The following is a 17,952-nucleotide window of genomic DNA, read 5'->3' as shown; positions in this document are numbered from 1 at the left end:
ACAATCTTTTTTGCAACAGCATCGACTCTGTTGGGGAAAAAGACTGTGGGACGGATAGATCGTCGTTGATTTGAAATTGGACGGGTGGACCGTCGTTGATCTGAATTTGGACGAGTGGATTGTCGTTGATTTGAATTTGGACAGGTGGATCGTCGTTGATTTGAATTTGGACAGGTGGATCGTCGTTGATTTGAATTTGGACGGATGGACCGTCGTTGATTTGGATTTGGACGAGTGGATCGTCGTTGATTTGATTTTGGACGGATGGACCGTCGTTGATTCGGATTTGGATGGGTGGACCGTCGTTGATTTGAAGTTGGACGGGCAAACCGTCGCTCGTTTGATTTGAAAGTGGACGGGCGAACCGTCGTTGAGTTGAGAGTTGGACGGGCAGACCGTCGTTGATTTGACTCTGCTTGGGGAAATGGTTTAATCGCGGAATGATGAACGTTGTTGGGGACCAAACCTTATCCGGCACACAAAGAACTCCAACAATCACGGGTAGGTCGCGTCAGGGAGGTTAAATTCCATCTGTTGGGAATCAGAGCCAATCTCCTTATCAAGGACCATCCGAGACAGAGCAATAGGACTGCTGGAAAATGTGCTCTAAGCTGGTCTGAAATAGAGGTAGTCATACAGAATGGATGGACCATCGTTGAACATGGATGATGGATCATCGTTGAGGATGACTCGGGAACTATCGTTGATTTGAGACGGTGGGTCATCGTTGAGGACGACTCGTTGAACCATCGTTGATTTGAGACGGTGGATCATCGTTGAAGGACGACTCGTTGAACCATCGTTGATTTGAGACGGTGGGTCATCACTGAAGGACGACTCGTTGAACCATCGTTGATTTGAGACGGTGGGTCATCGGTGAGGACGACTCGTTGAACCATCGTTGATTTGAGACGGTGGGTCATCGGTGAGGACGACTCGTTGAACCATCGTTGATTTGAGACGGTGGGTCATCACTGAAGGACGACTCGTTCAACCATCGTTGATTTGAGACGGTGGGTCATCACTGAAGGACGACTCGTTGAACCATCGTTGATTTGAGACGGTGGGTCATCACTGAAGGACGACTCGTTAAACCATCGTTGATTTGAGACGGTGGGTCATCGCTGAGGGATGACTCGTTGAACCATCGTTGATTTGAGACGGTGGGTCATCGTTGAGGACGACTCGTTGAACCATCGTTGATTTGAGATGGTGGGTCATCGTTGAGGACGACTCGTTGAACCATCGTTGATTTGAGACGGTGGGTCATCGTTGAGGACGACTCGTTAAACCATCGTTGATTTGAGACGGTGGGTCATCGTTGAAGGACGACTCGTTAAACCATCGTTGATTTGAGACGGCGGGTCATCACTGAAGACGACTCGTTGAACCATCGTTGATTTGAGACGGTGGGTCATCACGGAAGGACGACTCGTTGAACCATCGTTGATTGATTGAAAAGACGATATTCTGATCATTGTTGATTGATTGAAAAGACGATAGGACGACATGGCTGATCGTCGTTGATTTGATTGAGAGGGACGACATGGCTGATCATCGTTGATTTGATTGAGAGGGACGACATGGCTAATCGTCGTTGATTTGATTGAGAAGGACGACATGGCTGATCGTCGTTGATTTGATTTGGGAAGGTCGTTGATTTGATTGAGAAGGACGACATGGCTGATCGTCGTTGATTTGATTGAGAAGGACGACATGGCTGATCGTCGTTGATTTGATTGAAAAGGACGACATGGCTGATCGTCGTTGATTTGATTGAGAAGGACGACATGGCTGATCGTCGTTGATTTGATTGAGAAGGACGACATGGCTGATCGTCGTTGATTTGATTGAGAGGGACGACATGGCTGATCGTCGTTGATTTGATTGAAAAGGACGACATGGCTGATCGTCGTTGATTTGATTTGAGAGGGACGACATGGCTGATCGTCGTTGATTTGATTTGGGAAGGGACGACATGGCTGATCGTCATTGATTTGATTGAGAAGGACGATATGGCTGATCGTCGTTGATTTGATTGAGAAGGACGACATGGCTGATCATCGTTGATTTGATTGAAAAGGACGACATGGCTGATCGTCGTTGATTTGATTTGAGAGGGACGACATGGCTGATCGTCGTTGATTTGATTGAGAGGGACGACATGGCTGATCGTCGTTGATTTGATTGAAAAGGACGACATGGCTGATCGTCGTTGATTTGATTTGAGAGGGACGACATGGCTGATCGTCGTTGATTTGATTGAGAAGGACGACATGGCTGATCGTCGTTGATTTGATTGAGAAGGACGACATGGCTGATCGTCGTTGATTTGATTGAGAGGGACGACATGGCTGATCGTCGTTGATTTGATTGAAAAGGACGACATGGCTGATCGTCGTTGATTTGATTTGAGAGGGACGACATGGCTGATCGTCGTTGATTTGATTGAGAGGGACGACATGGCTGATCGTCGTTGATTTGATTTGGGAAGGGACGACATGGCTGATCGTCATTGATTTGATTGAGAAGGACGACATGGCTGATCGTCGTTGATTTGATTGAGAAGGACGACATGGCTGATCGTCGTTGATTTGATTGAGAAGGACGACATGGCTGATCGTCGTTGATTTGATTGAAAAGGACGACATGGGTGATCGTCGTTGATTTGATTTGAGAGGGACGACATGGCTGATCGTCGTTGATTTGATTGAGAGGGACGACATGGCTGATCGTCGTTGATTTGATTGAGAGGGACGACATGGCTGATCGTCGTTGATTTGATTGAATAGGACGACATGGCTGATCGTCGTTGATTTGATTTGAGAGGGACGACATGGCTGATCGTCGTTGATTTGATTGAGAAGGACGACATGGCTGATCGTCGTTGATTTGATTGAGAGGGACGACATGGCTGATCGTCGTTGATTTGATTGAAAAGGACGACATGGCTGATCGTCGTTGATTTGATTTGAGAGGGACGACATGGCTGATCGTCGTTGATTTGATTTGAGAAGGACGACATGGCTGATCGTCATTGAAGGATTGAAAAGGACGATATGGTTGATCGTCGTTGATTTGATTTGAGAAGGGACGACATGGCTGATCGTCGTTGATTTGATTTGAGAAGGACGACATGGCTGATCGTCGTTGAAGGATTGAAAAGGACGATATGGTTGATCGTCGTCGATTTGATTTGAGAAGGACGACGTGGCTGATCGTCGTCGATTTGATTGAGACGGGTAGCACAACCCATTGTTGCTTTGAATTTGTATTCTGATTGCCAAAGTGTGTTCCAGGTGCTAGTGGAGCGGGACAGTGAGGCTGTGTGCTCGACATTTGTCATGGAAAAATAGATAAGGAGAACAACATGTGGCACCCCCCCCCTTACAATTTGCACTTTCCCAGAGCAGCGGCTTCGGCTCCAGTTCCAGTAGTGGTTAGATCCCATGTATGAACCCCCAAAATCCTGATTACTTGCTGCTTTCGATACTGGACAGGCATGCTTTGACACTGGATAGATTTTCCCTGTTTTCAACAGTTGATATACAATATGCAATGATATGTACGGAATTGAATGCATAAATTGAAAATGCAAGGGCAGACTAGGGCGGCCTCTAGAGGATTGATGGCCTAGGATGGCCACATAAACAAGAGTTACAGAAAGTGGTACTATCACCTTAGCCACAGCTCAGAGACACGAGAGCAATAGATAACCAGTGGCTAGAGGTGTGCAGTTGAAAGAAAGGCCCATAGAAAGGGTGGCTCGCGCCAAAGAGTTTTCAGAGGTTCAGAGAGAGTAGTCTAAGAGATTAAGAGAGAGTGAGAGAGAAAGAGTCCATCAGCGAAAGCCTCCTCAGAAGAGGCGGATGGGATAGGAGCCCCAGGTACTCAAGGAGATCAAGAGTGACGACAACGACGAGAACGAGGCTGAGCTCTACCACTGAGGACTACCATTGAGCCTCTTTACTTTACTGTCCTTTGCTTCTGAGATGTGTCCTTAGATAGATAGACGTTGAGCGGACTGGCCTGCCCCAGTTGACATTTAGGAGTGGCATTGGGTCGACGTGCCCTTTTCCTTTGATGCTTGGGCGAATGAGCCCCATAGATAAGCTTTGCTTGGCCCTGAGCCGACATGCCCCCGCTGCTCACAAGATTCCACTACTTGCGGATTACAAATGGTAGAGTAGCAATGTAAATTGCATTTTTCAGTTTATTTGACTCTCTTTTGAGAATGTCTAAAAGAATGCAGAAACCAACCGCTAATATCTAATTTGCATTGACAAGTGAACTGAATCGACAAACATACACATATGTACAGACTCGCCTAGCTCAAATGAGAAAGGAAGAAGAGCCCCGGATATGTCACGAACTCCTAAACATATGGAAAACAATGAAATTTTGGGCATTAATGTGCCAAAATTCACAGTATCCCTTAGACAGGTGAAACTGACACTTTGCATAAGGTCCAATAAATGTACATTGACCTGTACAAATTGGTAAAACTAGGAAAAGCATCCCGATATGACAATCGATTGAAAAACTTGAAAAGTGTCGCAAAGATGGACAAAAGACACAAATGATGACTCATATAGGCCCGGACTGACACCAACACCCCTGTGCAGCCACATTAGGACCATATGACTCGCACAGCATGACAAGACTTGGTAAAAGCCCCTTCAACGAGATTTGAGGTGCTTTGAATTTGAAATGTGCCCCCGAGCGGCCAAAAATCTTTGTTAGGCGTGATGGCTGCCTACTGCTGTCTGATGCAGGAAATGAAGAAGCGCGCGCATGCTTGAGATCAACGCGCATCACTTTTGTACGAGTGCGTGTGAGTCTCAAACTAGCGCGCGAGATTGCAAAGCTGCTGCAGCTGCTTAAAATAAACGTTTGCTGAACTTAGAATAAACTGTGAGCCGTTAGGCCTCATAAGCATTTCGTTCTGTTTTTGATGCTTCAAAATATTTTAAGGCTTTTGCTCAGCTTTAAAATTGAAATAGCAGTTTGCATTAAACTTGAAAGACGAATGGCTTCCCCCTTCTGATTCTCCAATGAATCAATGGACTTCAGTCTACCAGTCAGCACTTCGGCTTGTCTTGTTCTCGACCTTTCTTGACCCTTGATGTGCACCAAAACGTCAACCTTGGATCCAATTGATAGAGTATGACCGAGCCTCGAAGAGAGACTGCCTACGTATCCCTTTCTGGGAATCAGGTCAAAACGTAGTTCAGGCAAAGGTTCACTCGTGTGTTCTACCTCTCTTTTTATGCTCTAACTTTTGCCTAGTACCGCCTTTTCAGGTTTTCGGTCTAGCGAGCTTTCGACTTTTTGCCAACTTTTGCCTAGACCGCCTTCATAGGTTTTCGGTCTAGCAGGCTGCTCTGACTTTTGCTTGGAACTGCCCACCCTTGGGGTTTTCAGTCCAACGAGCTTCTCTCAGGAAAAAGCAACACTTGTGTTGATCCATGTTGACCGAGGTATTGATGTGCTACCGTCGAGGTCGATGATCTTTGATTGTAGCCCCAGATAGAACGGCTTTGATAGTGAAAGGGTCCTGACTGCTACAATTGGGAATGCCTCGCTCCAGGCCACTTTTGTACCTCTTTAATGTGTGTTTGATGGAACACTGTTGTTATTATTTTGAGCATGGTACGAGGCCTGGAGCCTTCTGAGCTTCTGCTTTCTGGCTTGGCATCCGGCGGCAGGGGACTTGATACTTCTTTATCCCATGATCAACGCCAAGCGTGGCTTTGTGAGACCATGCTAAGATATTGTTGAATTCTTTGAACAAGTCTCAACGGGCGCAATACTCCTATGGGGACAGCGCTGAACCAATTTGAACCATCCGGGGGTCTGCCCCATCTTTCAAGTTTATTTGAAATTACTTCTTCTTTTTAGAGGCTAAGCATGCCTTTCGTCTTCCCTTTCGGCGAGGGAACACATTTCCTTAGGGATGATCCCATCGAAATCTATCCCTTCGTCGTCGGGGTCGACACGGTTTATTCAAAAGCCAGCAAAGTATTTAAAAGCGGGATAATGCATATCATAAGAACCCTCGGGATTGCCAAGTACAGCAAAAAGACTCAATTTGAGAATAAAAGCTACGACATGGAGGGCCAAGAAGCACAAACTCCGACTCAGAGCTAGATTTAGACGACTTGACAGACACTATGTCAGACTCATACTCAACAGTGTCAATGCAAAAGAGACGCGATTTTGAAAATGCAACTTTTATAGTTACCCTTGACTTCCTCGCAGAGAGGTGGGAGCTAGAGGACAACAGGCTCAAGCAACAGCACTTCGGCTTCTTCAGCTTCTTCGTCCAAACCCACTTGAGAGAACTCCTTGAACAACAGCCCTAAATTCTCATGTTTGAAGGATCCGAGCCAGTCCGTTTTCTCCTTTGATTGATTAAGCTTCCTCTTGAGTTCCTCCTTTGTAGACTGCTCATCACTGTCAACCCAGGTATCAGCGGTAAGGACCTCGACCGCACCTATGGCCATCAGGTTAACCTCGGGTTCGGATGGGAGAGACAAAATTGGCTTGGTTTGATTTTCTGGGCTAATGAAAAGGGTTGGGTTGAATATGGTGGAGCTAGGTTTGATTTGAGTGGAGCTTGAGTTGATTTGAGTAGAGTTGATGGATATCTGGTTAACACATGGGTTTGAACCGTGTTGGAGCATGAAGTTGGATATGACGCTGGGCTTTGATGGGAGTGGAGCTTGAATGGTGCCACTATCAATGAGATTTTGAATTTCATGTCGAAGGCGGAAGCAAGCATCGGTGAGATGGCCTGGCATTTGATGGAAAGCACAATAGGCGTTTGGGTTGTAGGATGCCGGGAATGTTCGAGGCGAAGGAGTTGGAAGGAGTGGCTTGAGGAAGCCAGCTTCGATGAGCTTCTCATAAACCGAGGACAAAGGTGTGGAGAAGCGGGAAAAGGTCCTTGGTGGGTTCCGACGACCAGATTGAGGAACATGATGCACTCTTTTGCCTTTGGGATTGATTTCTTTGCCGCGCATATCCTCCCTTTCGGCGTTGGCTTCGAACAAGGATCTAACATTCTCCTTCGGGTGAGTCCTGGCTTCATGAAACTTAACCAGGTCTTTGAACATGTCCTTCGAGCACTGCTTGGTTCCGACCGCAGGAGTGTGGTAAGCTTGAGAGGATTCCTTGATTAGCCCCATATCTGGCTGCGGGGCTATGGTGGTAAAGAGGTCAACCAATCCCTGGACCATAGCCATTTGTTTGTCCATTTTCTGGTTCATTTCTTGAACAAACCTCTTCAGCTCAGCCAGCTCTGTTTGTGCTGCCATTTTGGATTGATGATTGAGGAGGGCGATATGGCTTTGGAAGTGACAGTGAAATAGCCCTGGCAGACGCTCCCAAGTAGGTTTGGCTCTCTCCTTCAGTGAAATGGCCTAGAGCTTTTGACAGTAAAGTAAATGAGAACTCAGTGGCGTTCCTGCAGCAAGCTTTTGAAAGAATTTGAAGGAATGCAATGCGCATGTCATTGTCGTCGGTGTCCTCCTAGACTCTAGAGCTAGAGAGAGTCTGCCCTACGATACTCGGACAGTTGCCTAATTTCCTCGGATTTTCTTTTCGACGGTGTATCCTTGATTGAATCGACTGTCACTAAGAGATGCCAAAACAGCCTAAGCCTTTGACTTTTCCCTTCTCGAAGTTTCAAAGTTTTGAGCTCGGAATGACTCAGTGTAGATGGCGTGATACTGTAACCAAAGTGGCATAAGCAGCACTGTGCTGGAGCCTGAGCGGTGTAAGCATCACGACATCCTCTCCGTTGTTCCTAGCTTTTCAGTTTGAAACCTCGATCGGGCGTTAGATAAAGACTTAGAAAGTATTGATTTCCCGAAGTCTCATTGATTAAGGACTTGAAAATTTTTGATAACGTGCAACATCGAGATGCACGACTCGTCATCGGTCCAAGGCAACGCCGAACGGGCGCAAGACAGACTCGACAAAAGATATCCTAGAAGCCGCCCTAGCATGCTCCTACGCAAAAACGGTCACGAATGAATGTACAAGCATGCGATAAGGAAAGCGGTAACACATAGACAGGATATGGGGTTAGAAACAAGTAATCCTACCCTGTGGGTTCCTGTCTTATGTTGAAAGGTTCTAGTGCTTTGTAAACGCTGTAGAGGCCGATTTTGGCTTAAAGGGGTTCCTCTGACTAGAGCCGCGATATACCTCCCATTGCAACGCGTGGAGCAAAGCAATGGTCGAACGGTAGTACGACTCATCATCGTCCAAGGTTGTTGGGCGTTCGAGGACCCCGGGCTCCAGTAAACTGTGCCGGTTACCCAAAACACCTCAACGGGGCTGACCAACCATCGATACGAACGGAGAATGCCGAAGAATGATTCAATGAGAGAAAATGCAGCGCTTTTGAAAACAAATGCCCTTTTGAAGCTTGGCTCACTTTTGTTAATTGATACTTGGAGAAAACTACACAAGAGAACAATAGCAAACAGCCCCAGTCCGGATTGGTCGGATGCTGAGATCCTGTTACGTTACCATTCCGTTCTTCAGCAGCGCGAAGCGTACTGTTTTGACAAGCTTTTGAGAATTGTTCAGTTATGTTTTAATTGCCAAACATCAACCAACGCAATGTCCCCAGCAGAGTCGCCACTGTGGGCACGCGCCCCGAAAATCGCTCGATCTTTGGGTTCCCTTTTTAAAGACTGGGCGCGGCCCTCTTTTGAAAATGCGCGGCGAAACGCCTCGATTCAGAGTCGCCACTCGGGTTTTAGCGGTAGGAACACCCAAGGAACCGAACTCGAAAACGTTTTTGCCACGTTTGTTTGATTTTGAAAAGGCGTAGACCGGTCCGTCGTCACCTTCGATATCTGAGATTCGGGAGCCAGGTTACGAGAGGGGAAGGGTTTTATGGCACCCCCTCTCGCCCAATCCGGAGATCGGTCTCTACTCGGGCATTTCATGAAAACCTTTGCATTTTTCTCTCATTTTATCATTTTTTAGCCAGTTAGGGCGGGGGAACAGTTAATGGGGACGAAAGCGGTAACAAATTGCAGTTTATGTGACAAAATGCTTATGAATGATTTGATTGCGATGCTAAGTATAGATTGAGAACAAGCACTGAGCATCCCGAGCAAACTGCAGTACGCCGTCACAAGGTGACGTGAGCAGATTCTGCCAGCATGCACTGGTCGAGCCACTACATGGTGATACAACCTGCGCACGCCACATATAAACTGGCGTACTCCACTTGTTGGATCTCTCAGTCTTTGTTTGCAACCCTCTGGGCTCTGGAAAAGGACCAGCGCACACCCAGGGCAAACCACGCAGTTTAATATAGCAGAATATACACAGTCACAGGCAAAATGAATGGCTTTAGGCCATGAAAGAAAGCAGAACACCCCAAAACAGTGTGGGACAGAAGATAGGCCTATCTTACGCTTCAGATGCAAGGGCCAGTCACTGGACCCAGAAGCCTACTGCCGTACGCCAGTATATTACTGCCGTACGCCACTTTGCCTTTGATTCCAGTGTTTGGCTTTGCATCATCTGGGTTCTGGAACATGACCAGAAGGATCCCAGAGGCCTTTACATGACAAAAATGAACAAGATAGGATGCCACCACTAAACAATTCTAAATATGGAAAGCAGTAAACTGGTTATTAGCATGCTAAGGTGATCGACAGAAAGATAAAACAAAAGGAATGACGATTCATGATCCCCACGCCAGTTGTGCCCATATTGCCATGACTGGCGTACGGCCTTTGTAAACTGGCGTGCGCCATGTATCATCACATACGATAGCTGTATTTTATCTGTTTAAGGCCAGAACTAGTATTATCTACTAGCCTGGGCCTTACTGACCCCCCTCAGGAGTTGAAAACAGAAAAGAACACAAAGGTGGTATACCTCTTAGTATTGTGGTTTGGTGGTTGTTTTTGAACTTGAGGGTTGAAGATGGTGGCTTATATGATGACTGGGTTCCAGCAGGATGTGTGGAAGTGTATGACCTTTTCTTCTCTTTCAATGGATGAAAGGAGATAGAAAGCTTGGAGAAAGGAGAAGAAGAGAGATGGCACCTTCTTAATGTGGCTAACCCTTTGTGAACTTGGTAACCCTTTGCAAGAGTGGGAGAGGGGAGTATATATAGAGGGGAAATGGACTGAGATCAGTTAAGGTCAGGCCTTGTTTGGCTGGTCTTAGGAACAAAAGAGGCCTTCCATGCATTAAATGCATGGGACTAGTTGATGGGGGGTGTAGGAGAGAGAGGGGACGCCCCTGCCGAAAGCAATCATCAGGGACACTGTGGCCGACGTCAGGGTGGCACAAAAGTCCCGCCCAAGTGGCTGAATAAAGTTGATTTGACTGGGTTTGACTGGCGTGCGCCATTTCTTACTGGCGTGCGCCAGTATAAGCTGGACCACTGGTCGATGACTGACACGTGGAAGCTTACTGGCGTACGTCACCAAGACACTGGCGTATGCCAGTTGGGTTTTGCTGGGGCCGTTTGGCTCTGGTTTGAAAGGTTTGAAATGGGTTTTGGACGCTCAAGGCTTAAGCACACCCTTGTCTTTGATCTGTTTTCGACTATAATCATCATTGGGGAAATAAAAGATCGACAAATAACATTATCTGGACAGTCCAGAATGGGGTGTCTACAGTGACAAGTTTGGCAAATATGCTAGCAAACAATAAATGGGTTCCACCTCTATAATTCAAACTTCAATTATAAAATATAAATATTCACTACTTCTAATATACATTTGTGAGACCCATTTTTATCATAACAAACATTTTAACATACAAATTTACCAAACTTATTCTGAATGTTCTAACAGATGTCTATGTTATCAATGTCTAATATACACTTGTGAGACCCATTTTTATTCTAATACACCTTTTAAAGAATATTTTAACACATAAATATATCAAATCCTGTTACGGATGCTCGACAATGGACGTATTTTTCTCATCCCTTTCAAGTCACCCTTTCTCCTGAATCTTTGCTTCTGTGTCAGCAAGTGATCACATGATTAGGTTATCTAGATCTGCTGTGGCTTGCTGGAATAGTGGAAACCATTATTCCACTTTGAACTGTATACTTCCTCCGTCCCATAATATTTGTCCGGTCCGCAAAACGAGGACTATAAAATAATGTATTTCTTTCAAGAAAAAATTCAATTTTTTTTCATAAGTTAAAAGAACTCGTCAAGATCTAGTAAATTGTTGAAATTTTTTCCAACTTTTCTTACAAAAATTGTATTATTTTTATATCTCCATTTTGCGGACCGGACAAATATTATGGGACGGAGGGAGTATATAGGACAGAGCAGACACTTTGGTATTTACTCCCTCCTCCGTCCCAAATTGGAGGGAGGGTCCCTGAATTCGGGGTCTACTTCGGTCTCGATCCGATGATCGGAAACGTTCACTTCGTAGAGCTCGTCGAGTAGAACAACTATGCAAAAAATCAGCTTAATTGGATATCATTAAGTATTTGATCGGAACCTTTTTATCTTAAAAAGAATGGATCCGAAACACTGGATCAAATCCACTGTAACCCATGGACTAAGAGTTATATGGGCTCCGATCAGGTACTTAATGATATCCAATTAAGTTGATTTTTTGCAAAGTTGTTCTACTCGACGAGCTCTACAAAGTGAACGATTCAGATCATCGGAGCGAGACCGGGGTGGGCCTCAAAATTGAGGCAGCAGCACGCAGCCCCCCCGCGTCCTCCCAAATTATCCGTTCTATGAAAAAAATCGTGCAATTTTAAAATCGAAAAATTATGTACTTTCGAGCATCATTTTTAAAGTTTCTTTATACCAAATTAAAGTATCTCACGAGCCCTTTAATATGGTGCAAAGAAATTCAAAAAATTATATCCGAATGTATTTCATTTTTTAATCTCAAAATTGCATGTCTTCCGGTAAAAGTTTAGAAATTTGGGAGCGGTATGCAACAAGGCTGGTACTACCGTTAAGGTACCCACCGAAAGATCGTTCTACCAATCCCATTAATTAGTACGTACCATCTCGAAATCTAAGAAGAAGAAATGCCTTACTATACTCCTTCCCTCTCTCCCCACTCATCATCCAATCTCTTTCTTCAATGCACCCTGGACTATACTAGCAATATCCCAGCAATGTACTATACCAACTACCAAGCTCCCAGATAGGCTATAGCTCCATTGCTATCCCAGCAATGTACTATACCAACAACCAAGCTCCCAGCAATGTACTATACCAACTACCAAGCTCCCAGATAGGCTATAGCTCCGTCGCTATCCCAGCAATGTACTATACCAACTACCAAGCTCCCAGATAGGCTATAGCTCCAAAATCCCATCCCATCCCATCCCATCTCTGTGTGTGTGTGTGTGTGTGTGTGTGTGTGTGTAAAGGATCAAGAAAACCAAGATGAGATCCAAAACCCAGAACTACATGTCGACCAACATCAACCTCAAGCTCATCCTCATCTGCCTCGCCTGCCTCTTCCTCCTCTTCTTGATCCTAAGATCAAATTACCAATCTCCAGTACCCATCAGCACCTCATCATCAAACAACTCATCCACAAATGACGATTCCCCACAAGAAGAATAATCACAAAAATCTTCCACAGATTGCCCACCAATTGAAATCCCCACTACTGTTACGCCACCACTAACATGCAACAAGATCTCACCTTCCCTGGCGGAAGCCATGGTCCACTACGCAACCTCCAACGTGACGCCGCAGCAGACGAAGAAGGAGGTCTTGGTCTCACTCAGGGTCCTCCAGAGGAAGTCTCCGTGCAACTTCTTGGTCTTCGGACTGGGACGCGACAGCCTCATGTGGATTGCGCTCAACCACGGCGGCCGCATTGTCTTTCTCGAGGAAGACAAATCGTGGGTCGATCAGATTACGAAGCAGTTGCCCAGTTTGGAGTCTTACCATGTGGTTTATAATACCAAGGTTTGACACATTGTTGGCTTGGTTCCATTAATGCTAACTATTTGCGGCCTGTTTGGAACTTGTGAGAAGGAAGTGAAATGGTTGAGGCGGAGAATGTGAGGAAAATGGTTTTGTTTGGAACTTAGGGAAGTGAGGGAAAAGAAAATGTGAGGAAAATTTCACTATTTACAAAACTTCAATTCTTTATTTTCTCTCCTATTTCTCTTTGATCTAAATAATTGGAGGGAAATTTTTTTAACTTTCATTTTTTTTTCTCTCACTTTTCCTAAGTTCCAAAAAAAAATGGTAATATTTTCTTCTCACTCTTTCTTCTTTGACCAAACATGAGAAATAATTTTTTTTTACATATTTTCTTCTCTTTTCATTTTCTCAAGTTTCAAACGAACCCTTACGGAATGTTTGAAACTTGTGAGAAAAAAAAAATGAAAAGGGAAAGGAAACTTTGAGGAAAATAATTTTCGTTTTCTTTCTTTTATTTTCTTTTCTGTAGGTTCCAAACAAACCCCTAATCTGCTTTGTGGAGGTGTTGCATTCATTTTAGAAAATAATTTGGGCATACGTCATTTTAAAAATGGTTAGTCACCATTCATCCAAATTGGGCATGCATCATTTACAGAGAGATTAATTTAGTGGTGTGGTTGGCCAAGCTCTGCTTTACAAGTGAGCTAAATATGTGAAATTTTTATCAAAAGATATAATGGTTAGGTAATTGTTGATAAATGTATTGCGTATGCTCTGAAAACCCATGTTAAGAGCATTCGCAGTGGAATAAGGAAAATTGAATAATCAAAACATGCCACATCAGATTTTAATTATCCATATTTAGAGGTTGTTAAAGTTAGCAATGTCAAATTTCACATTGGTTATTTTTTCCTCATAATTAAAACCAATGGAACCATTAATTGTTTCATTCCCTCAGTATTCTCCAAAATTTTCCCCTTTATTTCACGTATATCTTTTGAAAACTAGTTTTTGAAAAAACTGTTTATGTTAAAACAGTTTTTATAAAAAAAAAATATCTGTTCTTGAAAAAAAAAACAGTTTAAGTGAAAAACAGTGGAATAAAAAAATAGTTTATGAAAAAAAAATTGTGTAAAAAAAAACAGTTTTGTTTAATTACAATTTTAAAAAAAATTGAAGAAACTTTTTTTTTTTTTTTTAAGTTCATAAGAAGACAGATTTTTTTTTAATTCTGAAAAAAATAGTTTTTTAAAATTATTTTTTGAAAAAATTGTTGAGAGAAAGAAGATTTGTGTGTAATGATCGGTGTACTTGATTGAAAAAATGTGGGGATCACTTAATTTGGTATTGGAAAAAGGTTGCTAATTTTGATTATTCAAAGGTCAAAATTTAATGAATTATTAAGATGTTGCTAAGTTTGATTATTCCAATGTAAGTAATTTTTTAAGCAAATATTGCTAACTTTAATAATATTTTGGTTTTGCTTATTCCACTGTGGATACTCTAAGATGCATGGTAATTGCCAACTCATTGAAAAAGAGCATCTCCCCCCTGCTAAGGTTATTTTTTTTAAAATATTTTTTTTTGGTTTTACGAAACAGGTCAATTCTTTCACAATACATTATTTTTAATTAAAAAATATATTTATTTTTGTTGGTAGAACACACTCTCAATCAAGATGTCAAACTGACATAACACACCAACTCAATGCAACTGTTTTCAAATAACTCCTCATTTGTGATTTTATCTCTTTGTTTTCAATGAGTTCGCAAGTACATCTTTATGCTTTTTTTCATATAAGAAACAAGAATACGAGAACAATAATTCAAGAGCATCTCTGATCCAATCAAGATGTCAAACTGACAGGAACCAAAATTTTAACCTAGTAGGGCGAACATGTATTCTAAAACAAAATGGAAAGATCGACTACACAACGAAGACGTCATTGACTTGAAAAAATTTCATTTGTTTTTTGTATATAACACTAAAAATGTAAATAAGATGAACGATCGAGATGTGATTGCTTCTTGCAGTTCAAACCCGAACGGAGCCGGGTTCCGTAAAATAATTAATTTTGACATCTCTAGGCATATTTGTTGGGAATTATGTATGGTACGTGTTTGACGGATATGTGACTTAAAATGCTCAGTGAAATTAATCAGGTAACTGAAGCAGATGAACTGATGGAGGTTGGAAAGAGGGAGGATTGCAAGGCTGTGGTGGATCCTAGGGAATCAAGGTGTGAGCTAGCCCTGAAAAGGTTTCCAAGTGAGGTGTACGACATTGATTGGGACTTGATCATGGTCGATGCACCAACTGGGTACCACGATGGGCCTCCTGGGAGGATGACTGCCATCTACACTGCTGGACTCATGGCTAGGAACAGAGAGGAGGGCGAGACCGACGTGTTTGTTCACAATATCGACAGGGTTGTGGAGGATAAGTTCTCCAAGGCATTCTTGTGTGAAGGCTACTTGATAGAGCAAGAAGGGAGGATCGGGCACTTCACCATTCCCAGTCATAGGGCTCGCTCTGGCAGACCCTTTTGCCCCTAGACTCTCTCTCTCCCCTCTCTCTCTCTCTCTCTCTCTCTCTTTATATCTAGGGAGAGAAGAAGGAGGCATGGTCACATGGGGTATAAATCACCGTTTGCAACACTATCTCGAGTATAGTGAGATTTGAACCCAATGCTTCTAAGTTTTTTTATCGGCAAAAGATGAAATTTTATTAAAAACAGAAAAAAAGGAAAGGGGATCCAACAAAAAATTAGAAGATACACCTGAATAACAAAGCCCAAAACACCCAAAGGTCTACAAAGGTCAAAAAAACAACAGGAAATTACCGGCCAGCCCTATTTTTTTCCTCCTATCCCCTCTAAACCCTTTTTTGTAGTGCTATTCCATCGAGACCCTTTTTTAAGATGTTTTTACTATTTTGCCCTGGTCACTTTTTACTCTCCTAGAATTCACATCATTTTGAAGAATTCAAGCCCCAAGAATTCACACCTCCCAAATTCAAACCCTTAAGAATTAACACTTCTCAGAATTCACACTCATTTGCAGAATTTACACGTCTTTTTAGAATTTACACCGTTTAAAGAATTCACACACATTTGCATAATTCACACAGTTGAACAAGAGAGAATTCATACCTAAATGAAAAATTCACACATTTGAAAAAGACAAAATTCACACCAAATTAAAAATTCACACCTTCGAAAAAGTAAGAATTCACCGGATAACTTTTTAAAATTGATTCTAGTCATTCCACATATATAATCAAGTGCATAAGAAAAATAATAAACTGCATCTACTGGTTCTACTTTATACTAGTAATAAACGTAATCAAAGATTTTCAAGGTTGGTTAATCTCTGAAAACCACCGTGTCTCAATGGCCCCATCAGCAGCGTTTACAACGAGTTGAATTCTGTTTTCGATATGTTCTATCTATCTTCGTCGCCAAGAACGGCACTGTGTTCCTGTAACACCCCGTCCCACATCGGAAGTCTAAATGGATGATATTGGGCATATAACAAACCTTGTGGGCTACTACTAGTACCTTGTGCTTAAGCTTTTGGGCCATGTGGTGTGGCTTGTGGATCAAAATCAAGGTATTGGGCCAGTGGTCTGCTTGGGGCATTACAGGTGGTATCAGAGTCATCCATGTACACGACCGTGTGGACCCTTGGAGTTTGGTTTGATTTGGTTATTGGTTTGATTTATAATGGTGATTATAGTGCTCAAGCCCTCGTGAGGGCGCGAGGCTATAAAGTTGGGGAGATTGTAACACCCCGTCCCACATTGGAAGTCTACATGGATGATCTTGGGCATATAACAAACTTTGTGGGCTACTACTAGTACCTTGTGCTTAAGCTTTTGGGCCATGTGGTGTGGCTTGTGGATCAAAATCAAGGTATTGGGCCAGTGGTCTGCTTGGGGCGTTACAGGACCTGTAACGCCCCGAGCAGACCACTGGCCTAGTACCCTGATTTTGATCCACAAGCCACACCACATGGCCCAAAAGCTTAAGCACAAGGTACTAGTAGTAGCCCACAAAGTTTGTTATATGCCCAAGATCATCCATGTAGACTTCCGATGTGGGACGGGGTGTTACAATCTCTCCAACTTTATAGCCTCGCGCCCTTGCGAGGGGTTGAGTACTATAATCACCAATACAAATCAAACCAACAACTAAATCAAACCAAACTCCAAGGCCAACATGGTCGTGTACATGGATGGCTTTGATACCACCTGTAACGCCCCGACCAGACCACTGGCCTAGTACCTTGATTTTGATCCACAGGCCACACCACATGGCCCAAAAGCTTAAGCACAAGGTACTAGTAGTAGCCCACAAGGTTTGTTATATGCCCAAGATCATCCATGTAGACTTCCGATGTGGGACGGGGTGTTACAGTTCCATCAATCCATGATTGGAAAATAATGCCGTTTGGAGCACAAATCCAGAATTCACATCATCAAATTAAGAATTCACACTCTTAGAAAAAAAGAATTCACATCCTCGAAAAAAATAAAATTCACATCACCAAATTAAGAGTTTATACCTTTCAAAAAAAAATCATACCACCAAAAAAACAAAAAAAAAACGAAAAGGTCTGAATTCAAAAGAAATAAAAAATTAATCTCCCTGGCCTTCCGCTGACTCTTCCCTTTCTCCTTTCCACTAATTCTTCCATTTCTCCTTTCCAGGTTACAGCTGCATCTTACATATTCGGTGTGCAGCCACCGCTGCCTCCGTAATCTCCACCACCTCTTCCACCATAACTGTCACAGCCTCCATAGTTCCTGCTGCCTCTTCCACCATAGTCTCTGCCGGCGGATCAAGCTTTCATCTCCAGAATTCACACCTTTACAAAATTCACACCCATAGAATTCACATTCACACCTAAAGAATTTACACCATATATGCACTATTACACCTCTTTACAGAATTCACACCCCATCTATATTATTCACATCAAGAGAATTCACACTGCCAAAATTCACACGCTTTTACAGAATTCACGCCTCA

At 43.2% G+C, this 17,952-nt stretch overlaps 1 protein-coding gene across 1 annotated transcript; it reads left to right on the top strand.

The window, feature by feature from the left end:
• The first annotated feature begins 12,380 nt into the window (after positions 1–12,380).
• Positions 12,381–15,493, top strand: LOC131310966 (glucuronoxylan 4-O-methyltransferase 3-like). The gene is made up of 2 exons (XM_058338248.1): positions 12,381–12,959; positions 15,083–15,493. The coding sequence occupies exons 1-2, from the start codon at positions 12,708–12,710 to the stop codon at positions 15,473–15,475; spliced, it is 645 nt and encodes a 214-aa protein (XP_058194231.1). The 5' UTR covers positions 12,381–12,707; the 3' UTR covers positions 15,476–15,493.
• The last annotated feature ends 2,459 nt before the right edge of the window (positions 15,494–17,952 follow it).

Source organism: Rhododendron vialii, chromosome 12a, assembly GCF_030253575.1.
Source record: "Rhododendron vialii isolate Sample 1 chromosome 12a, ASM3025357v1".
Taxonomy (NCBI): domain Eukaryota; kingdom Viridiplantae; phylum Streptophyta; class Magnoliopsida; order Ericales; family Ericaceae; genus Rhododendron; species Rhododendron vialii.
Note: the sequence above shows the minus strand (reverse complement) of the source record. Positions and strands in the feature narration are given on the sequence as shown.